At 40.1% G+C, this 21,276-nt stretch overlaps 1 protein-coding gene across 6 annotated transcripts in view; it reads right to left on the minus strand.

Moving 5' to 3' along the window:
• atrx (ATRX chromatin remodeler) overlaps nucleotides 1-21,276 on the minus strand; it is a 257,156-nt gene that overhangs the window by 15,011 nt on the left and 220,869 nt on the right. For all 6 annotated transcript variants that reach the window (XM_068047283.1, XM_068047282.1, XM_068047281.1 and 3 more), the window contains 3 exons: nucleotides 8,425-8,574; nucleotides 7,064-7,189; nucleotides 6,006-6,101 (listed from right to left, as the gene is read on the minus strand). In XM_068047283.1, coding sequence (XP_067903384.1) covers nucleotides 6,006-6,101; nucleotides 7,064-7,189; nucleotides 8,425-8,574 — 372 coding nt within the window. The remainder of the gene's footprint in view (nucleotides 1-6,005; nucleotides 6,102-7,063; nucleotides 7,190-8,424; nucleotides 8,575-21,276) is intronic.

Consider the following 21,276-nt stretch of genomic DNA (forward strand, 5'->3'; position numbering starts at 1 on the left):
ACGTGCCTTCAGTGGATTCAGAGGCTTGTAAGAAAGAGATGAGAGCAGACAGGAGAGAGATCTTCTCAATCCAGGAGCAAACAGACTCTGTCCAAACTGTTTGTACAATTTCAAAAAACTCAGGTTGCCCAGCAGGTTAGTCATGTGACTAGCTGGTTTGACTATGTCCGTTTGTGTATTCGGCCATCTTAGCAGTCAACCTGGAATGCGAGCTCCCCCACCTTCAATGTCTGGTGAGCAAAGGTCCATTGTGGATTGAATGTCACAGAATGGCTGCTTTGACCTTCCAAACACCATGTTAATATGCATATGTCTTTTCCAGCCATGGCTGATCTGTTCAACAAGTCCTCCCCTTAACTCCAGTAATAGTTTAAAAATCAATGTTCACGAAAAAATTTATGTGCCTCATTCTTGGCAGGTGGGGGCCTAGCATGAAACTATACAAGTGCCGCCTGATGACACCTTCCATCACTTTAGTGATGATTGAGAGTAGACTTATGGGGCGATAATCGGCTGGGTTGGACTTGTCCTACTTTTTGTGTACAGGACATATCTGGGCAATTTCCTATATTGCCGGGTAGATGTCAGTGTTGTAGCTGTACTAGAACAGCTTGGCTAGGAGCGCAGCAAGTTCTGGAGCACAGGTCTTCGGTACTATTGCCAGAATGTTGTCAGGGCCCATAGCCTTTGCTGTATCCAGTGCCTTCAGTTGTTTGTCGATATCACAGGGAGTGAATCGAATTGGCTGAAGATGCTGGGGACCTCAGGAGGAGTCTCAGATGGATCATCCACACGGCACTTCTGGCTGAAGATTGTTGCAAATGCTTCAGCCTGATCTTTCGCACTGATGTGCTGGGTTCCCCCATCATTGAGGATGGGGATATTTGTGGAGCTACCTCCTCCAGTTAGTTGTTTAATTGTCCACCATTCACGACTGGATGTGGCAGGACCACAGAGCTTAGATCTGATCGATTGGTTATGAGATTGCTTAGCTCTGTCTATTGCATGCTGCTTATGCTGTTTGGCACACAAGTAGTCCTGGGTTGTCGCTTCACCAGGTTGACACCTCATTTTGAGGTATGCCTGGTGCTGCTCGTATCACGCCCTCCTGCACTCTTCATTGAACCAGGGTTGGTCCCCTGGGTTGATGGTAATGATAGAGTGGAGGATATGCTGGGCCATGAGGTTACAAATTGTGGTTGAGTACAATGGTGAGAGATCAGGAGCTGTGAAGGAGCAAATGGATTTAGGTACCTATGTACACAAATCACTATAAGCTAGATCACAGTTATAAAAAGTAATCAATAAGGTGAATGGAATGTTAGCCATTATCTCAAAGGAACTGAAATTGAAAAGTGAGGTGACAACGCTTCAGTTGTACAGATGGGGTCTGATCAAGCCTCTGGAGTACTGAGTTTAATTTTGGACACTGAACCTCAGGAAAGATATAAGATAGTTCTGATGAAAGATCACAGACCTGAAACTTTAACTCTGCTTCTCTCTCCAGATGCTGCCTGACCTGCTGTGCATTTCCAGCACTTTCTGTTTTTATCTCAGGCAAGATAAATTTGCTTTGGAAGGGGTACAGATTTATCAGGAAGATACCAGCGCTTAAAGGGTTAGGTTATGAGGGGAAGGTTGCGCATACACGACTTGCATTCCTCTAAATTTAGATGGTTGCAGGTTGATCTAATCGAGGTGTTTAAAATGTTAAAGGGGTTTAGTAGGGTAGATACAGAAACCATTTCTTCTAGTAGGGGAATCCAGAACAAGAGGGCACGATCTTTAAAATTACAGCAAAGCCACTTGGGAGAGAAATCAGGAAGCACCTTTTCACACAAAGGGTAATGGAAATCATTAGACTTGAGGGGCTGAATGGTCTAATTCTGTTCCTATATCTATTAATGTGGATCAAACAGGGTTAATTTGGCATGGAATGAAAATACATAGTGAATTTTGATAGTTGTCTGATATGGGGCAATATCCTGAATGTCCTTATCAGATAATATGTTTTCAACCAGATACTCTAAGGTCCTCGCCTCTGGATTATTTTTCTAACACAAGTGACAAAATGATCCCTGTAATAGAGTCAGTGTTCATTTAATAGGAAGGCAATACTATATTTAAGACAGCATTTACAATTTAGCTTGCAAGTCATTTAATCATCTAAATGAGGATCAAAAAGCATTGGAACACTGACTATTCCCCAGCTCTGTGTACAACAGTCTAATGTGTCTCTACTTGACAAGGGCAGAACACATTGGCTAGAAGGTCTTGTGACTTTGGGTTTTGTGCTTTCATCATGATGCTGAGATTACGAGCTTATCATCCAATAACTTCCACTTCAATAAATAGACTTCAGTCTGCAGCATGGTCAATTAAATACCAAACCTTCTAGGTTTATTTTGTCTCGCAATGAAAATACATTGGATTAGAACAGAATAAGTAAGAGATCCAACTTAATCTTCTCAGCATGTAAAATACTAGGTCAGCTTCCTTGGCCAAGTCCCTGTAGTCTCTTGAAATTCCACTGAAGACTTAGAATTCAAGTCTGAAATCATGGTATTATGGGAGGCAGTAGAGGTATCGGGCGTGACAGATATTTCCTGCAGCAGACTCAGAATTAAGCCAGGAAATGGACAAAGGCAACAAAATTCTTTCAAAGAATGACGGAGAGAAAAGTGCAGTTTGTCTTGCAGGTATGAGGAACTTTCAATGCAAAAGCAGCTTTGGGAGGAGGAAATTTGGGTTCCAATTGAAAAGCTTCTTGAGCAGTCACCCAGCAACTTTCTCCATTACATTCAAAAATGAACGTAAACACAATTTTAAAAATCTGCTCTATCAGAGTTCAGGAGTGCATTTATCATAGTGCTTCCACTATTCAGTGAGCAGTAATATTCCCAATTGTTTTATCAGAAAGCTAGCCAAACTAGGTTAGAGGTTACAAAAATAATAAAAGGACAAAACTAAAGGCTCTGTATCTGAATGCATGTAGCATTCAGAACAAAACAGATGAACTGATATTTATTTCTATTTGCACTAAGCAGGATCGGATAGCTATTATCATGGCTGCAGGATGACACAGATTGGGACCTGAGTATTGAAGAGTACATGACATTTAGGAAGGACAGGAAGCTAGAAAAAGGTGGAGGGGTGGCTTTGTTACTCAAGGATGGCACTAGCACAATAGAGATGGATGACCTAAGTTCAGGAAACCAGGATGTAGAAACAGTGTGGGTCAAGATAGGAAATTATAAAGGCAAGAAGTCGCTCATGGGAGTAGTGTACAGTAACCACACAGTGGGACAGGGTATAAAGGAAGAAATAATGGGTGCTTGTCAGAAAGGTACGGCGATAATCATGGGGATTTTAATCTAACTATAGACTGGAAAAATCAGGTGGGCAAAGGTAGCCTAGCATGTTTTTGGGATAGTTTCATAGAACAGTGCGTTCTGGAACCAAGCAGAGAACAGGCTATACTAGGCCTGGTATTGCGCAACGAGATGGGATTAATTAATGACCTCATAGTGAAGGCGTCCCTAGGCAGTAGTGATCATAATATGATTGGATTTTACATTCAGTTTGAGGGAGAAAAGAGTGGGTCCAAGACTAGTATTTTAAATTTAAATAAGGGCAATTATGAGGGGATGAAAGCAGAGCTAGTAAAAGTGAACTGGCAAAGTAGGTTAAGGGATAGGTCAATAGAGATGCAGTGGCAGACATTTAAGAGGATATTTCAGAATACACAATAGATACATTCCAATGAGAAAGAAAAATTCCAAATGGAGGATCCACCTTTCGTGGTTAACTATAAAAGTTAAAGATAGTATCAAACTTAAAGAAAAATCATATAATTGCGCTAAGTTGGGTGGCCAGTCAGAAGATTTGAGAATATAAAATGCAAAGAACGACTAAAAGATTAATAAGGAGGGAAAAATGAGTACAGGAAAAAGTTGGCTAGAAATATAAACAGATAATAAGAGTTTCGAAAAAATAAAGAGATGGCAGATGAACTGAAAGGTATTTTGCATCAGTCTTCACCATAGAGGATACAAGTAACATCCCAGAAATAGCTGTAAATCAGAAAATGGGAGGGAGGAACTCAAGAAAATTACAATCACCAGGGAAATGGTACTGAGCAAATTGTTGCAGCTGCGGGCTGACAAGTTCCAGCGTCCTGATGGCCTTCATCCTAGGGTCTTTAAAAGGAGTGGCTAGCGAGATAGTTGATGTGTTGGTTTTAATTTTTCAAAATTCCCTAGATTCAGGGAAGGTTCCATTAGACTGAAAATTAGCAAATGTCACTCCTTTATTCAAAAAGGGAGGGAGACAGAAAGCAGGAAACTACAGGCCAGTTAGCTTAACATCGGTCATAGGGAAAATGTTAGAAGCTATTATTAAAGGCGTTATAGCAGGGCACTTAGAAAAATTCAAGGTAATCAGGCAGTGTCTACATTGTTTTGTGAAAGGGAAATCATGATTAACCAATTTATTGGAGTTCCTTGAAGAAGTAACAAGTGCTGTGGATAAAGGGGAACCGGTGGATGTACTGTACTTAGATTTCCAGAAGGCATTTGATAAGGTGCCACATCAAAGGTTATTGCAAAAAATAAAAGCTGTAGTGGACAACATTTTGGCATGGATAGAAGATAGGCTACCTAACAGGTAACAGAGAGTAGGAATAAAAGGGTCATTTTCTGGTTGGCAAGATGTTAACGAGTGGTGTGCCACAGGGATCAGTGCTGGGGCCTCAACTTTTTACAATTTATATAAATGACTTAGATGAAGGAACTGAAGGTCTGGTTGCTAAATTTGCTGATATCACAAAGATAGGTAGGAAAGTAAGTTGCGAAGACATAAGGGGCTACAAAGGGATATAGACAGGTTAAGTGAGTGGGCAAAGATTTGACAAATGGAGTATAATGTGGGAAAATGTGAAATTGTCCATTTTGGCAGGAAAAAAAAGACGCATATTATCTAAATGGTGAGAGATTGCAGAGCTCTGAGATGCAGAGGGATCTGGGTGACCTACTGCATGAATCACAATACAAAAGTAGGCAGGTTATGCTTCAGCTATAAAGGGCACTGGTGATACCTCATCTGGAGTACTGTCTACAGTATTGGTCTCCTTACTTAAGGAAGGATGTAAATGCATTGCAAGTAGTTCAGAGGTATACTAGACGAAAACCTGGAATGGGCGGGTTGTCTTATGAGGAAAGGTTGGACAGGCTAGGCTTGTATTGCTGGAGTTTAGAAGAGTAAGAGGTGATTTGATTGAAACATAAGATCCTGAGGGGTTTTGACAGGATGGATGTGGAAAGGATGTTTCCTCTTGTGGGAGAATCTAGAACTAGGGGTCGCTCATTTAAGAGAGAGATGAGGACAAAGTTTTTCTCTGAGGGTCTCGAGTGTTTGGAACCCTCTTCCTCAAAAGATGGTGAAGCAGAGTCTTTGAATATTTTAAGGCAGAGGTAGATAGATTCTAGATAAGCAAGGGGATGAAAGGTAGGCGGGAATGTTGAGTTGAGATTGCAATCAGATCAGCCATGATCTTATTGAATGGCAGAGCAGGTTCGAGGGACCGTGTGGCCTATTCCTGCTCCTAATTTGTATGTTCGTATGTATCTTTGGTTTCAACCTAAACCATACATGCATAATCAGCATGGTCTATAACAGACGGTAGAAAACCTAAGATTAATGGTATTAAAATGGGACATAATCTTGTTTTTATTAAACATTTTTATAGCCCCTTTTTCTGTGTTAAATGTTCCAAAGCACATGCAAGAAACTCCAACATATACCAATTCGGAGTCTCAGATAAATGCACAGACCGCAAAATGATGTAATGCATTGCATGAATCAAAGGCTTTGATGGTGAGAAAACATCCAATGTTGGTAAAAGGTCACCTCCATAACAAAACAGCAGAATAAGATTTTCTTTGAACAGACTATTGATACTTAAAAAAGTTACTTTTCTCCTTTAAGGAATAAGACAAATTTCTTACCACTTGTGCAATTAGGTCTTCAAGAGCTTCTGCTCTTGCACCTGCTATACTAGTACTGGCTTCTACCACCTTCTCTCTGCCTTGGTTGATAAGATCCTTAGAGGGAAAAAAAGTCTTTTCATCAGTGGAAAGGAACACATTGAAGTTCATGATTACATAAAATGTACATCTAAGTAGCAATATTTCATATTTTACTTGAATGCAACTCAGCCACTATATAGAAAAGATAAATATATAAATGGGATCAATCCTCACAATCATATCATGCCATTTACTAAGTTGTTAGATTAGTCTGGGTATTTACATCTTATAATTCCATCACAGAACTTCCTATATTTTAACACCATGTACTGTGATAAATTTTCTTTCTACAACAGCTTGATTTAAAAATTAATAGGTCACTTCCATCATTAAAGCAATTTATACTGATCGAACAAATTGTGATATAGCAAATCTTAACCAGCGCGGAAGTATAGCACCATGACTGATCGCAACATCAGGTTTTGGGGCAGGAAAGGAACGAAAATCAAATCACCCAGGAATTGCGCTGCTGATCACACAATCTACGAGTAGAATCAAGCACAGCTATGATAAACCCTGCCTACCTGCGATGCACTGTTTAGCCGCTCTGAGGGGCGGGGGTCATGCATTTTAATAATCTTGTGTTACACTGACTTTTAGAAAGTATTCAGTCCCAGAATCAGCATCTAGTGTCATTCCCCCACAAGCCAAGCACTTGCCATCACACACTGCATATGCTGCACCTTTATATACTGAATACTATGTAAGTTACCAAATCAGAAAATAGCAATTTAAAAAAGAGCAATATCTCTGGGTTAGGTAATACCAATGCAGTCAAGTTTATATATTTTACCATTAACAATTAGAAACAAGTCTCTTTCCACTTAGAATTGACAAATACTATATGATTATGGTACAATTTTTTATATTACACTGCATTAAATTGAGCTCAAACATAATGCTTTGAACCTCAAATAAACACCCAAATACCATTAAGGAACTGGGATCACCAGTTACTTGTGGATCAGATTACCCACCTCCAGCTGTTGATTACTCATTGCGGACAACGTTGTTAAGTTGAAAGGAAAATGTGCAGCCTGCAAGCTGAAATTGGCAGCAGGGTAATTAATCCCAGGTGCGACATTGGTTCGCAAGGAGAGACCCTGTAAGGGAGAAGAAAAAAGCCACGTTTAGCATTCTGAAACCCACCAGTAGCATGAAACATTAAAAGCAACTTTATTTTAAGCCAGTTGATAACAGTGAACAAAGCCGGATGTTTCCTTATTCAGACTGTAATAAATGGAATTTAAAACTAATTATCTACAAACACAATGTCCTTCACAGCTTTTCTATCATAGAATACTAATTGTTGTATTTTACAGTTACTCATCCTAAGAATAGGCAATTAAAATGGTTAGCTTAGCAAATAGCCTTCTAGTTACCAGATCATCTTTATGGAGGCACCAGAAAACATGTGATCCTGGTCAGATTGAACAGTTTCGGAGTGTTATCTACAGTCACAGAACTTTGTAGGTGTATAGGTCTGGAATTATCTGGAGGGATGTAATCAGCAAACACTGCTGGAATTTATGCATAAAGTTACCCACTTACTGACAACTTACACCCAAATGTCCTGTGCACTTACCATGACTACACTGGATCCAAGAATCAGTGTAAAAAGCATGCAGTTTTAAACACAACCAAAGAGGCCCCTATATCCTCTCTGAACATCCCATTCTTCTGACAGGCTTTTGTGCAACCTTAACATCTTTCAATTACTGGTGGTAGAGCCTTAAAGTACTGGTGCCCTTCACTTTGGAATTCCCTCCTTTAAACCTCTCCATTTAAAAAATGTCCTCAAATCCCATCTATTTCAGTAAGTTAAGTCTTGTCTCAATTTTTCCTTTTCTGGGTCATTGTCCCTTTTAAGTGGACTTACCCATGAGATTTTCTTGGGATGATTTCACATTAACAACCACTTACATTTATACAGTGTATATAAAGACCATATGTAGAACTCATGTTTATACTTGGTAATAAAATGTTTCCTTCAGATTTTTCAATAATGTTCCCATTGAACATACAAAAGCCAAATTCCTGATCATTTCAAAATAGATGCAAGACTTGCATCGAAAATCAAATGTTGTAATTCATAATCAGTTTGATTATGTCTACAACATAGCTACATTTGGCTGTATGACTCAAAACTTTTGATGAATTGTGACATGAGAAGCTAAACGTCTCTAATACTTCATGCAATTTTTTTATCCATTTAAAGGGTGATTTATACTGGATTTTAAGTTTTGCAGAGAATTATTATTTCAGGCCAGGTACATAATTTTCTGTAAGAATTTAAATCTCTGATGCTACTGTTTCAGTTAATCTACAAGTTCCTTACCTTCTTTTCTGCTTCATACTCGGCCCATGCTGCTTTTCTGTCCTCCTCACTAAGCTCTTCCTCTTCCTTGTGGTCCAAAAGAGAGTCATGTTCATGGTAGCCCACAAGGTAATCTTTTTGGTTTTGAAGTATTTCTGCTAAAATGTGATCCTATTTAAAAATACAAACATCATTGCTGATTATCCCTTCTGGGATATGGGTACAACATTTTGCTTCCAAAATAAAACACAACCCATCACTTTAGGATGACATTAAAATTGTTACCATAAACAATAAAACTGCCAACTACTCATTTATGCTTCAGCACTTTGATCCCTTTTTTTAAAAAGGGAAACACTGCAGGTAGATAAAATTCAACAACTCCGTAATCCTAGCTGAAACCTCTAGGTACAGTAGTTAAGTGGTAAGGTACATCACATTTTTGAATACATTTCCTTAAACTAGTAAGTTTAAAAGTATTTCTTACGTTATTCAGATTTTCAAAAATTGCATTTGATGTAAAATGTAGAATAGTTAATATATTGATTTGCAATGACACAATCCAGTCGAAAATTAGACAATCATTTGCTTCCTAATGAAAAGCTGCATGAATCAGTTATTAAAGCGCAGAAGGAGACCATACGACCCATCAAGTCCATGCCGGCTCTCTGGAGAGTAATCCAATCAGTCCCATTCCCCTGGTCCATCACCGAAGCTCTGAATCTTTTTCCCTCAAGTGCTCATCCAATTTCCTTTGAGATGATTCATCATCGCCGTCTCCACCACTGTCTTGGACAGTGAGCTCCAGGTCATTACCACTCTGCGTAAGAAAAGTTCTTCCTCATATTCCCCCCTGCATCTCTGTCCCAAAACCTTCAATCTGTGCCCCCTAGTCCTGTATGATCAGCTAATGGGAACAGCTATTTTTTTGTCTACCTTATCTAGACATGTCATTATCTTGTACACCACTATCAAATCTCTCCTCGATCTCCTTTGCTCCAGCTTCTCCAACCTAACCTTGCAGTTAAAACCCCTCATCCCTGGAACCATTCTGGTAAATCTCCTCTGCACCCTCTCAAGGACCCTCACATCCTTCCTAATCTGTGATGACCAGAACTGGTACAACATTCCAGTTTATTTATTTTAGAGATATAGCACTGAAACAGGCCCTTCGGCCCGAGTCTCTGCCGACCATCAACCACCCATTTATACTAATTCTACATTAATCCCATATTCCCACCACATCCCCACCTTCCCTCAATTCCCCTACCACCTACCTATACTAGGGGCAATTTATAGTGGCCAATTTACCTATCAACCTGCAAGTCTTTGGCTGTGGGAGGAAACCGGAGCACCCGGCGAAAACCCACGCGGTCACAGGGACAACTTGCAAACTCCTTCACAGGTAGCACCCAGAATCAAACCCGGGTCGCTGGAGCTGAGGCGCTGCCCTAACCAGAGCTTTAGAAGATTCAGTATAACTTTCCTGCTTTTGTACTCAATATCTCTATTTATGAAGCCCAAGATCCCATATGCTTTGCTAATTATTCTGTCAACATGTCCTGACACCTTTAAAGATCTATGCGCATGAACCCCCAGGTCCCTCTGTCCCTGCACACATTTTGAAATTGTGCCATTAAGTCTATACTGCTCTGCCCATTCCATCTGCCAAAATGCATCACCTCACACTGCCATGTATTAAATTCCATCTGCCACTTGTCTGCCCATTCTACAAGCCTATGATCTGTTGCTGTTGATTGGTATCGTCCTCACTGTTTGCCACACATCCAAGTTTGGCATCATCGTCAAATTTGAAATTTTGCTCTGTATTCCGATATACAAGTCATCAAGGGTGGTGGGTGCCTGGAACGTGTTGCCAGCGGAGGTGGTAGACGCGAACACGATAGCGTCTTTTAAGATGTATCTAGACAGATACATGAATGGGCAGGAAGCAAAGAGATAGAGACCATTAGAAAATAGGCGACATGTTTAGATAGAGGATCTGGATCGGCGCAGGCTTGGAGGGCCGAAGGGCCTGTTCCTGTGCTGTAATTTTCTTTGTTCTATCAAGGAAAAAGGAGTGATCCTGGCACTGACCCTTGGGGAACACCACTGTCTACCATCCTCCAGTCCAAGAAACAACCATTTACCATATAGGATATACGGCACAGAAACAGGCTATTCAGCCTTACCAGTCCATACCAGATTTGCTGTTCTCTCTCTGTATGCTATTTTAAAAAAATCCAAGCTAACACTGATCCTCCTATTCCATGAGCCTCAAATTTTGGTAACCGGTACTTTGTGGTACTTTGCTAAAATCTATACAGACAACATGCATTGCATTCCCTTCATCAACCTTAAGTCGTTAAAAATTTAGATTAGTCATGTGTCTACAGACACCTAAATAAGATGCAAGAAATGCAAGATGTGTTCTTACCAGAATATCTTCAAAACCATGAAACACCAGTCTCAGACAAACTTTGTGAGAACTTTATTGTTGCGCATGCACCAGATGTTGCTGTGCCTCAAAAATAAAGTCAAACTTGTTTTGCAGATCACCTGTCTCCAATGATGACTACTTTCCTACCTTGCAACTGGAAACAGATTTAGTTAGAAACCATTAGCTTGAATAGACCACCTCTGCCAATCCCAGGACTGTTATTTTCTGTAAACCCAAACAGAAGTGGTCTTCTGTATATGGTGGCCACTTGATCACAAATAGATAATTAATTCTGGCCCAAAAGAAGATTACACTAGTCAATAACTGTGCCCTAAAGGCAGTTGTTTGTCAAACAGGTTCAATATACATTTCCCAAAATTTTTAAATAAGGTAGTTCAACTTTAGTGAGGAGGTCACAGAAATGATGTTGTGAAAACATACTTAATGTATCCAAGTTTGCTGATGATACAAAGTTCAGTGGAAAGGTAAGCTGCGGGGAGAATGTAGAGAGGCTGCAAAGAGATATAGACAGGTTAAGTGAATGGGCAACAAGATGACAAATGGAGTATAATGTAGAGAAGTGTGAAGTTGTTCACTTTGGTTGTAAAAATAGAAGCGCACAATTTTTCTTTAAAAAAGGTGTGAAACTGCGAAGTGCTGATGTGGTGAGAGAGAGATTTGGGGTACTCTGACAAGGAACGCACAAAGTTAACATGCAGGTGCAAATTAGGAAGGCAAATGGCATGCTGGCCTTTACTGCAAGGGGATTGGAGTACAGGAATAAAGTCTTCTTACTAAAATTGTACTGCACCTGGAACATTGTTTGCAGTTTTGGTCTCCACATTTAAGAAAGGATTTACTTGCACTAGAGACAGTGCAGCGAAGATTTACTAAATTGGCCCCTGCGATGAGAGGGTTGTTCTATGATGAGAGACTGAGTAAACTGGGCCTATATTCTTCTAATGGAGACATACAAGATTCTAAAAGGGTAAAAGCTGAGAGATTGATCCCACTGGTTAGGGAATCTAGAACACGGGGACACAATCTCAGGATAAGGGGTCAATCATTCAGGGCTGAGATGAGGAGAGATTACTTCACTCAAAGGGTTGTGAATCTTTGGAATTCTCTACCCCAGAGGGTTGTGGATGCTCCACTGAATACATTTAAGGCTGGGATAGATAGATTTTTGGTCTCGCAGGGAATCAAGGGATATGGGGAGAGGGCAGGAAAGTGGAATTGAAGCCCAAGATCAGCCATGATCGTATTGAATGGCAAAACAGGCTTGATGGGCCATATGGTCTACTTCAGCTCCTATTTCTTGTGTTAATGTATCTAGTTCTAGAGATTAATTAAATGTTTCAGATTTTCCTACAAACCAACTTTTCACTGTTCATCAGCCCAAATAAAATTTTGCTAGGAAATAATAAAACCACTTGTTTGTAGGGTAAGTGCACATATAGGTAAAGAAGTATGCTGCGCGCTTTTTTAAAAAAAACGTGACAAAGATGCCTTTGTAACCAAGGCAACATTATTGAAAACAATGACTTGGAATACAATACATGCCTACTCAGCCAATATTGTCATTGAAATATGGTTCAGATTACATCCAACTGTGCTAGTTTGCTTTTCTTTGTCTAAGCTTTATTTCTCATTTAATGGCTAGTAGGTGATGAAAAGTGAAAGTGCCCTCAAATATAAATACAATTCTTACATCACTTAGAGCCATCAGACACTTTTTTCAAGAAATGCAAATTGTTCACACAGCCGGAAATGGGCTCGGTGGATTATAAATCATTTTCCACTACACAATAACAGGACCGAAACAGCTTGGGTTGTACATGGTAGCTGTACAACAGCATTTACTTTGAGACAATTTTTTCATTTCATTAGCTTACATTGATAAAAATTTTAAAATCAATGCTCATACTCAAACCACTCTTTCACATATCTAATTTTTTAAAAAACAATATTTATAGGGCAATCAAATACAGAGAAAATTCTCTTATCCAAACTTCTAATATCCCACTTTATACAAAATCAGTTAATATAATTTGAATCCTGATAATTAATTGACTAGTACTTAAGAGCTTAAGATAAACTACAAACAAAGCTACAAAAAGGCACTTCCCTTCTTTAACTAAAAGCCCACAAGCAATTATAACACAATATGCAAGCTAAGATCCAATGGCCTAGGTCTTGCAGTCAGAGATGAAGCAATGGCATGCACTGCTGACCTTGAAGAAAGCTGCCCACAAAAATTTAACAATCTCTGTGGCATGGTTTCCCCTTTGCTGATGGTAGTTTAAATCTGGTGCCATGTCAACAATCACACTGAAGTATTCACATAGCAAACCAGGAAGTGAAAAGCACTTAACATCTTTCATTTTTAATTCAAATTTTCAGAGAGATTGCAAAAGAGCAATTGTGTGTGCACCACACGCAACCGCCAGCCCCCAATCCCCCACTCGCATTTCTATATTGAATATGATTTTATTTTCTTGGCTAACATTGCTTAGGAAAACAGTACTGTAATACTATATTAATACAACTGAATAATTATAAATGTAAAGGATGACTCACTGATCTGTGACTGTGATTGCAGTCTGGGGATGCCTCAACATTATTGGCATTCGACAAAACAAAATTAACTTCAGGGCCAGTGAGGGGGTTTAGCAGTAATTATGAAGTTAGTAAACCCTTAAAAACCTAGTTACACCTCATTCAACAAGGTGCAATTTTTAAGGCATTTTACAGAGTGACTAACAGCACAAGAGTGAAAGTTCTTATCACTTCATAAGACAGCGCACCGTCTGGAGGGGTGTACAGTCACTGACAGCAACTTCTGGATTTGTGTGTTATTCGGCACGTGAGGAAGTTGCTGTCAGGTTCACTGGAGTAATGATGCCAACGCTGACAGTTTCATTGCCACCACAAAATTCAGGCCAATGCCTTCATGACCATTTTTCTTGAACTCTCTACAACATCTTAGGACAGAGGTTCCAAAATTTCCTTTTGCTGAGCACTCCCCCCTCCCCCCATTAGAGATTCACACTCCATGCGCTCAGCTTTTTGAGAAACAGTGGGCGAAATTGGTCTTTGCCAGTAAAGCAAATTGAGTGATAGAAAATCAGCAGCCGTTTTGCACGACTGCCAAAGAGCAATTCTGTGTGCACCACACGCACCCCACCCGCATTTCTGCATTGAATACCATTTTATTTTCTTGGCTAACATTGCTTATGAACACAACAGCACTGTAATACTATATTAATACAACTGAATAATTATATATGTAAAGGAACATTTGATACTGATCAAATGATCTCAGAGTACATTAATGGAGTTCTGAAGAAGGGTCACTGACCTGAAACGTTAACTCTGCTTCTCTTTCCACAGATGCTGCCAGACCTGCTGAGTGATTCCAGCATTTCTTGTTTTTATTTCAGATTTCCAGCATCCGCAGTATTTTGCTTTTATATCAGAGTACATTAAGCCTGCTTTCTAGTAGGCAATTAGTGGGATCTCCGTTCGACTTTGGAAGGTTTCAAATGCAAATCAGTCTGGACATTCAAGTGTTTAGACTTATTTTTGATGGAAATAAATGAAAAACAATTTCCTGCATACGTCGAGACAAGGTTGAGAAATATTTCAAAGGCTCCTTGTAACAACTCAGGGAATTTTTTGAATTGAGAACCAGAACTGATCAAGAGGCACATCTTTAAAATTGGCTCTCAAAGCAGTCACCAGCATCGATCAAATTCTCTTTTGGATTCTTAGCAATCTTGGCCTTTGCCACAAAGTCCTCCAAAAACTGATTTTGATCCCAGTTGGAATCCTGGAATTTATTTACTCTTTCAGGAGAATGTATGTTGAATTTTGTGCAAAACTGAAACACCTTTAATTTATAGAACTGACATTTCACAGGCCATAACAGTAGGCAACGTCGGGAATGTAGTTAGATTGTCTTGTAGTACAGAGCTACTCCTTAGCAAAAATTGTTTTGTTCTGTGCTTTGTGTGATGGAAATGTTACACATCGTTCCTTTCAAAGAAAGGTTGAGTTTATTAAGCAGTCAAGTATGTTGACCTAACAGGCCAGTAAAACCAGAATGGCCTCCTCCTGTGCCATAAATTTGCTATGTTTCTCTGTTTAAAATTTCCAAGTGTCGGTTGAGGAAATGAAGTAGTGCTGGTGCAGTTGATCAAAAACATTCAGCACTCTTCCGAGCTTGCAGATTCTTGCCTAAACTTTACCACAAGACAGCCACTGAACTTCAATTACCTTCATTGGTCCTTTCAGTTGAAAGAGCTTTCATTTGAAAAAATATGGTGGTTTTCTTTTTGGTTTCCAGGAGGCACTTTAGTTGTTTTGATTTCATGCTTTCCTGAGCAAGAACTTGAGCACCAACACATTATAGCTGATGCTTTACATCAGAACCAGTAAATGTGAAGACAAAGTATGGAAAATCATACTAATTTCGTGTCTGTCTGTTCTAAATATTCTTTACAGCCTCAATGCCAAACGGCAGATCAGCGATGTCAATTCAGACAAGGATCATCTGCACTGGCAGCAAACTATAATACTGTGAAAAGGCACTGCTTACATGTGGGTGCCTGCAGCTGTCACTGATGCAGCTTCGCCCACTGCACTATGGTAGAGTCTGAAGGCAATCTCAGCAGAGTGTTTGAATTCTCACGGATTTCTAAAAGTGAAATTTGGATCAATCAGAACTGCTTCTCGTGCACAGTAAATCAATTACTGTGCTGAGATCACACTATGGCGAGGCTGCAGCAGTCTATACTATTTCTTTAAATTTCAATTTGATCAGTTTCTTTCAAGAAATTCAAGCTTTGGATGCCCCTCCCCTGGCTATGCAAGGTTGCATTGAAGGGTCACCTGCCCCCTTTTGATATCCTTCACATGCCACCTCAGTTTGGGAGTCCCTAACCTAGGACAATCAATAACTTGTGAAATTCAGTCTCCTTAACTGCCTATTGCACAGGCCTCCCAACATGCAGAACTCCATGATGACTCTTAAAAAAAACTTTTCAATCTCAGCCCCAGTAACAATCTTTTACAGTACTTTCAAGTTACTGAGTTGGGAACTCAAGATACATTGCTCATTAAGATACATCATACTGATATTATTTACAAAGCTCTCCAGCTATAATTATTGCAAACTGAATTTATCAATTGTTATCTAAACAACAAAGACTTACCGCAGCTATGCTGTTATATTACCTATTAATGTGTATAAATTGCCAGTGGTACTGGAACATAATGAGATCACTGTTGTGAAGTTGAGGTGCATTACATGGGCTTTTTGTGGTCCAATTACCAGAATACAGCTAGGTCAAATCTGATTCGTGTTATCAAGCAACATATGGCCAATCAAAATTATATCGATACAGTTCTTATCCTGTGGCACAACTATGTTCTTTGTAAGCAGAACTGAGCTTTTGTTCCTCACACAACTGGATCCAGCAATCTGTTCAGGGCCCAGAGTGAGGCATGAACATTTGGTCCTCGGGTCAGTTACAAATCAGCAATACACTGAGTTATCAATACAATATGTACAGTATGCATGTTCAAGGATTTTAAACTAGAAGACATACTACTAAATTAATACATACACTCTGAATTACTCTTGGGAAGAGCCTCCCTGATCTCTTGTAACTTTTCAATTACAATACTAACTGGTAAGGTATAGAAAAATCTTCGGTTGGTCCATAGCAAATATCTCAAGTGTTAATAAATTGTCACTGCAAATCAAATCTCCAGCAATTTAATTTGGCATAATTTGCAAATAAGACTTCTCTACTCAATTATCTACCTGGCAGAAGAGGGACAGAGCAAGCAATTTACCAGCATTTAACTCATTTCATATCCTAGTATAGTGGTTCTCAAACTTGTTTAGTTGAAGGACCCTTTCCAAGTGGATTCGTAATCATGGCCCGCCCATCTAAATACTCAAATGAAAACCCTGCATGTAGAGTTCTTTAATAATAATGCTTTTAAGAAAACAGGTGTTTACTTATAGATATCAGCAAGATGGATGCTCTAGCCTTGGTGTGATGTTTGACAACGACAGACTTAAATCATGATTCACTTACAGATGGGACCTGTACTATCATAACTCATGAAGTTACCAAGTACTGAGAAGTACTGGCCAAGGGTCTCCCATGGAAGGTTGACCAGCAGCAGCTGACTTTACTTCACAGTAAAGTCCCCAGATGCAAGACACCAATTTAAACTCTCAGCATGTGGTACAATTTCAGACTAGTCTGAAGACCCTGGTCAGCTTCTTTAAATTCTCTACTTTTTTTTTAGCAGATATTTTCCTCCCATCTCAGCTGCCGTAGCCAAATCTTTATTTCCTTTCGTCGCCACTCATCACAGAAAACGTTTTATGGGGGTAAAAGTTCAAGAAATAAATACAACTTTTCATTGGTTCATTTGTTGAGATTACGTGCTGCAACTGGATGAGGATTATGTCAGTCATTAGCAGCATGAGCATTTGAAATATTCCCATGCAACAGTGATCACTGTTGGAAGTGAGAAACGCATGTGGAAGCGATGGCAGTCAGTGGCTTGCCCAAGATTATCAGCTGTAACCCACATTCTTGCGAGCGTGCTTAAATGATTGACAAAATCTTCGTCCAATCACTGCACGACAGCTCCAGCTTTTGCTCATTCGCTTACCCCCATAAAGTCTCTATGCAACCCCACGGCTCTGCAGACCTCAGTTTGAGAACCACTGCCCTAGTAAACAAGGAAGATCCTTTTGACAAATCTCCTTGATTTTTGAAAGACTAAAATCCCAAGAGAACAGTGAGAAAGTCCAAGGTGAGGTCAGAATGGGGGTGGGGGCGAAAAAACTTAGGAACGTATAAGAAATCTACTTAAGGGTAGAAAGCAAGTTATTCGTTAGAAAGGTTATGTCAAAAGGGGAAAAAGTAGTACTTACTGATGTGCACCAGGAATCAAATTGGAGACCTAACTATTTCCAATTACTTCCATCATTTGCAATTTGAAACAACAGAAATTTATCAATCACAGATAAAACCAAACTAGGTCAGGCGGTTGTTTGAGGAAACACCTTGGAGACTACAAAATAAGCTGGACAAAATACGCAAGTCAGTACAAAGTGCTGCATACAGGGAGACAAAATTGACAGAATAAGGATTCCATGAATATTGTGAAAATAGCTAAGGACCTTGGTAAGGCCTCATTTGGAGTACTGTGTGCAGTTCTGGTCACCTCATTTTAGGAAGGATGTGGAAGCCTTGGAGAGGGTGCAGAGGAGATTTACCAGGATGTTGCCTGGAATGGAGAATAAGTCTTACGAGGAAAGGCTGAACATTCTAGGCCTCTTCTCATTAGAACGGAGAAGGATGAGGGGTGACATGATAGAGGTTTATAAGATGATCAGGGGAATAGATAGGGTAGACAGTCAGAAACTTTTTCCCCGGGTGGAGCAAAGCGTTACAAGGGGTCATAAATTTAAGGTGAAGGGTGGGAGATATAAGGGGGATGTCAGGGGAAGGTTCTTTACCCAGAGAGTGGTCGGGGCATGGAATGCCTTGCCTGGGGAAGTTGTTGAGTCAGAAACTTTAGGGACTTTCAAACGGCTTTTAGATAGGTATATGGATAAAGGAGAATGATGGGGTATAGATTAAATTGTCCTTGACAGAGGACAAAGGATCGGCACAACATCGTGGGCCGAAGGGCCTGTTCTGTGCTGTATTTTTCTATGTTCTATGTTCTATCTAAGGATGAATCTGAAAAAAAAATTAGGAGTTCCAGTAGACTGAATGTTCAACATGTCAAATAAAAATGAACAGAACGCTGTACCATATAGCCGAGAGAGTCAGGAAACCATCCTCAAACTGTAGTGCTCTGATCAGTTCACAAACCTTGGACCCTCGCCAGACTCCAATCACCCCACTGCAGAGACTCTCTCAGGCCAAGCCAGACTGTTTGCAACCTCGACATCCTGTCCAACCCCAAGGTAAGCTCACAACCACATATCCTCTCCGTTACAATAAGTGTCTCTAACTTTTTGCTTATCTCCACTCTTACCTCAGCTCATCTATCATTGAAAGGCCTCACACGAGTGCTCAAAGAAAATGGAAAAATAAAAGCCACTTTTTTATAATGTCGTTATGATCTTTCTTCTGGGTGTCTCAGAAGTGCACAGATTAATCTTTAATTCCAGGAAAATCCAGGATAATTCTGGAGTGTTGGTAACCCTAGTTGTGCTTTCAGCTGCTTAGATGCCATGCTCTGGAATTGCCTCAACTTCCCAACCATAAAATCCACTTCTTTAAATAGCTTTGAAAATATAGTCTTTCCTTCATTTGCTCTGCATCTAGTTTTTCCTCATCTCTGTGAAGCATTTTGTGACATTTTGCCCACACTTCAAGAGTATTTCACTGGTTGTAAAGAACTTTGGGACTTCCATGGGTCATGAAAGGTGCTATATATACACGTAGTTTCTTTCTTCTAAATGTGCTACATAATGCAAGTAGCTGTAGTTGTTGTTTAGCTCTACAGACAGACACATATCGAAGCCCTAGAGCAGTCACAGAAAGTCATGACTTTGATATCTAGTATCCAAGGACTAAGTTGTGAGGAAAGGTCTAGAGAAACATCAGCTTTTCAGCCTTGAGAGGGGACCTTAAAGGTCTACAAGATAGTAAGTTATGTAGAGAAGGTAAATTTAGAAAATTACTTTCAACTAAAGTTTGAGTAGGACAAGAGGACACAAGTTAAAAAGACAAGCTTAGGAGGCAAGTTATTAAGTTCTTCAAGTGGAATGGACCTCGTAGTAAAGTAGTGGAGGCAGTAGCCTTGAAATCATTTAAGGAACTGGTACGTGATGGTAAAGCTGCATTTCCAACTACTGTTTCAACTCAAATGTAATTTTCCCTTCTACTGTTCACAAATGTGTTATCGCCCCTCAGCTGTGTCTTTCCAGAAACTCCCTATTTGAATCCTGAAAGTTCTGCTTCAACCCTTCTCATAGTAACAAAGTATCTCAACTTAAGTGGCAAATGACATTCTCTAACCTTAGTGAATTATCCTTACCATTTCAGTGTTTGATAATAGGCTCTCTTCCTTCCAGTGCACTGTTATTTCGAGGGTCTCTTTTTGATCCCTTCTTCCCTCATCAACTTGTTGACTCTCAGTGACATCAACCACAGGAACAGGGGCAGCTTCCACGTACAAGACAATATCACTCAGCTCTATCCCTCAACCACTTCCTCAACTGCCGCCATGCTATCAAACTGGGTCACTTCTGACCCACCACAAACTCCAACCCCTTGCCACTGAGTCCTTCCTCCTAAAGCAACTGTCAGACCAGAATCATAGAATGGCTGCAGCACAAGATGAGGCCATTTGGCCCATCATGTCTGCATTGGCTCTTTGAAGGAGCAATTCACCTACTGCCAGTCCCCAACTTTATCCCGATAGCCCTGCACATTTTTCCTTTTCAAACGATCACTCAATTCTCTCTTGAATGGCTCAATAGAACCTGTCTCCACCAAACTCTCAGGCAGTGCATTCCAGATCCTAACCACTCGCTGCATGAAAAAAGTTTTCCACATGCTGCCATTGTTTCTTTTGCCAATCGCCTTAAACGTGCCCTCTGGTTCTCGATCCTTCCACCAATGGGAACAGTTTTGCCCTATCTACTCTGTCCAGAACACTAATGATTTTGAATACCTCTATCAAATCTCCTCTCAACCTTCTCTTCAGGGAAAACAATCCCAACTTCTCCAATCTATCTACGTAACTGAAGTTCCTGATCCCTGGAACCATTCTCATGAATCTTTTCTGCACCCTTTCTAATGCCTTCACATCCTTCCTAAAGTGTGATGCCCAGGACTGGATGTAATATTCCAGTTGAGCCCGAAACAGTGACTTATACAAGTTTAACCGAACTTCCTTGCTTTTTTTCCCCCTATTGATAAAGCCTAGGATACTGTATCCTTTATTAACCGCTCTCTTAACTTATCCTGCCACCTTCAATGATTTATGCACATATACACCCAGGTCCCTCTGCTCCAGCACCCCCGTTAGAATTGTACCCTTCATTTTATATAGTCTCCTTGTAATCAGGAAAGCAAGGTCCCCAGAGGACCTTTCCAGTGCTGCGCGAGCATAATATTGCTTATGTGATGCAGAGCAAGTCTCAGGAAACAAAAAAAAAACATAGATATGAACTGCTCTCAATTCTTTGCAGCATCTAGAGAGCCCACTTTTAGGGTCAAGGGACTTCCTTGCCATCCACATTTTCACGTGACAGATGTCATTTGGCTTTTTCCTAGTGTTCTAATCGAAACTGGATAACTGTAATGGCTCACATAGCCTTCTTAACCTTTCAAGTATTTTTCATTGATCCACTGGTATAATAGACCAGCAGAAAACCA

Source organism: Heterodontus francisci, chromosome 15 (genome assembly GCF_036365525.1).
Source record: "Heterodontus francisci isolate sHetFra1 chromosome 15, sHetFra1.hap1, whole genome shotgun sequence".
In the NCBI taxonomy this organism is placed as follows: domain Eukaryota; kingdom Metazoa; phylum Chordata; class Chondrichthyes; order Heterodontiformes; family Heterodontidae; genus Heterodontus; species Heterodontus francisci.